The sequence below is a fragment of the Carcharhinus amblyrhynchos genome, chromosome 5 (genome assembly GCF_965287045.1).
Source record: "Carcharhinus amblyrhynchos chromosome 5, sCarAmb.v2.hapA, whole genome shotgun sequence".
Taxonomy (NCBI): domain Eukaryota; kingdom Metazoa; phylum Chordata; class Chondrichthyes; order Carcharhiniformes; family Carcharhinidae; genus Carcharhinus; species Carcharhinus amblyrhynchos.
The window spans coordinates 5,302,368-5,304,598 of NC_137328.1; the positions used below are offsets into that span (position 1 = coordinate 5,302,368).

At 51.0% G+C, this 2,231-nt stretch overlaps 1 protein-coding gene across 1 annotated transcript in view; it reads right to left on the reverse strand.

Moving 5' to 3' along the window:
- The window catches only part of cemip2 (cell migration inducing hyaluronidase 2), a 56,645-nt gene extending 54,762 nt beyond the window's left edge, over nucleotides 1-1,883 (reverse strand). The window contains 2 exon segments of the mRNA XM_080189576.1: nucleotides 363-711; nucleotides 1,740-1,883. Coding sequence (XP_080045702.1) covers nucleotides 363-711; nucleotides 1,740-1,883 — 493 coding nt within the window.
- Between the last annotated feature and the right edge of the window lie 348 nt (nucleotides 1,884-2,231).

The window sequence follows — 2,231 nt, forward strand, 5'->3', positions numbered from 1 at the left end:
GAGAAGGGGGAAGAGAGAGAGAGAGAGAGAGAGAGAGAAGGGGGAAGAGAGAGAGAGAGAGAGAGAGAGAAAGAAGGGGGAAGAGAGAGAGAGAGAGAGAGAGAAAGGGGGGGAAGGAAGAGAGAGTGAGGGGGAGAGAGAGGGAGAGAAAAGAGAGAGAGAAAAGAGAGTGAAGAGGGAGAGAGCTATATTATTCACCAATATCTTGCAGAAAAATAATTCCATCACTAAGGACAACAGCAGGTGAATCGGACAATCTAAGTTGCTCTTATGGAGAGCTAGCACAGACCTGATGGACCGAATGGCCTCCCTCTGTGCTCGAACCATTCCATACGTTTGCCAAGGTCTGATCAGACACTTACCATCTCGCTCAAACTGTGGTTTGGTTCCCAAGGCGACGGCGATCACAATGAGCAGTGTACCCACGCAGACAGCCACACATATGTAGCTATTCCTCGCTTTCCGTCTCCGGGAATCCTCGGAACGGTGCTGTTGATCGATTCCTCGGTACACATAGGTGGCTTGATTGTCCGTTTTGGAGGAGGACCACTGGACGGATTGGTCGGTCACCCGGGGGACCGGAGGTGGCCGCACGGGCATCACTCTGCCGGGGGCATAGCCTGGCGATTGGCAACGCCTCCCGTTTGAAGCTGAGCTGTACGGGAGGGAGCGAACGGGTCTCTTCCTATCCTCTTGCATGTCACCAGTCAGCTGTGGAGAAGCACGTGGGAAAGTTTAAGTTTTAAAGTTCATTTATTAGTGTCACAAATAGGCTGACATTAACACTGCAATGAAGTGAAAAGCCCCTAGTCGCCACACTCCGGCACCTGTTCGGGTACTCGAGGGAGAATTTAGCACCCTCACCAGCACGTCTTTCAGTCTGTGGGAGGAAACCCACACAGACATGGGGAGAATGTGCAGACTCCGCACAGTCGGTGACCCAAGTCGGGAATCGAACCCTGGCTCCCTGGGGTAGCAGTGCTAACCACCGTGCCACCCAGACAGGATGGGAAACGATACCGACAAAATGCTTTTGTCTTTCCCTTCGCTCATAAACAGTGTGTCAGTGCTGGGGAACAGCCTGAGGGTGCAGTCTTCGTACAGCTGCCCCCGTTGTTCTTTTCTATTCCAACCCTTTCAAGTCGAGCGAAAAGCATTGGGCTCATGTACAGGACGGCTCAGACGCGAGCTCCTTCCAAGCCTGTGGGCTAAAAAGAACAATAAGGCCTTTGTACTGCTCCTCTCACACTGACTCGAAGCTATAACTTACACAAAGGAAAGATGTTCTATTGAAAGGAAACAGGACCAAGAGTCAAACTGTTAAGAGGGTGCACTCTGGAGCAGAGAGAGAGGCAGGATTCTTTTCCAGCTATTCACCAACACTCCATGATTCATCAGACAGTGGCAGTCTCTGTAACACAGCTCACAGTGTAAGTGGCCCAGCAACTGCCCACAAAGCTCAAGGGTATCACATTAGTCAGTCCATTAAAAAGAAATTAACAAACGGCACAGCTGTGGAGCTCAACAAGAAATAAGCATCAGCAGCGAGTTAAGAAAACACCTTGTACATCAACAAAAACCTGTGGGTTAGGCGCACTGGCCACGCTAAATTAACCCTAGTGTCAGGGGGGATTAGCAGGGTATATGGGTGGGATTGCAGGAATAGGGCCCAGGTGGGATTGTGGTCAGTACAGACACGATGGGTCGAACGGCCTCCTTCTGGACTGCCGGGATTCTACGATCACTGGCACTTGGCACAACTTCGGGACATCCCGATGCAGTCCCCAGCCAGCAGAGCGCTCCAGATTTGTAGTCACTATCGTAGCTTCGGCAAATGCACAGAAAGCAATCAAATAAACGACCTGAACATCTGGTTTAGGCATCAGGCCAGGAACAGTTCCCCAGAGCTCACCTTCAAATAAGACACGGGGTCTTTTAAACCCGAGGGGGCAGCCCTGGCTTCATTCTTCATCTGCCCTCCAGTACTGTCGCACTCCCCTCGGTACAGTGCTGGGGTTATCAGCCTAGATCTCATACAAGATCAGCTCGCATTCACATAGTGCCTTTCACCTACAAGAAACATCCCAGAGGGATTCACAGGAGTAATTACCAAACAAAAACTTCCACTAGGACACGTCGGGGGGAATGGTTTCAAGACCGCGGGAAACTACAAACAAAGCCCAATCCATCACGCAAACCAGCCTCCCATCCATTGACTCTGTCTACACTTC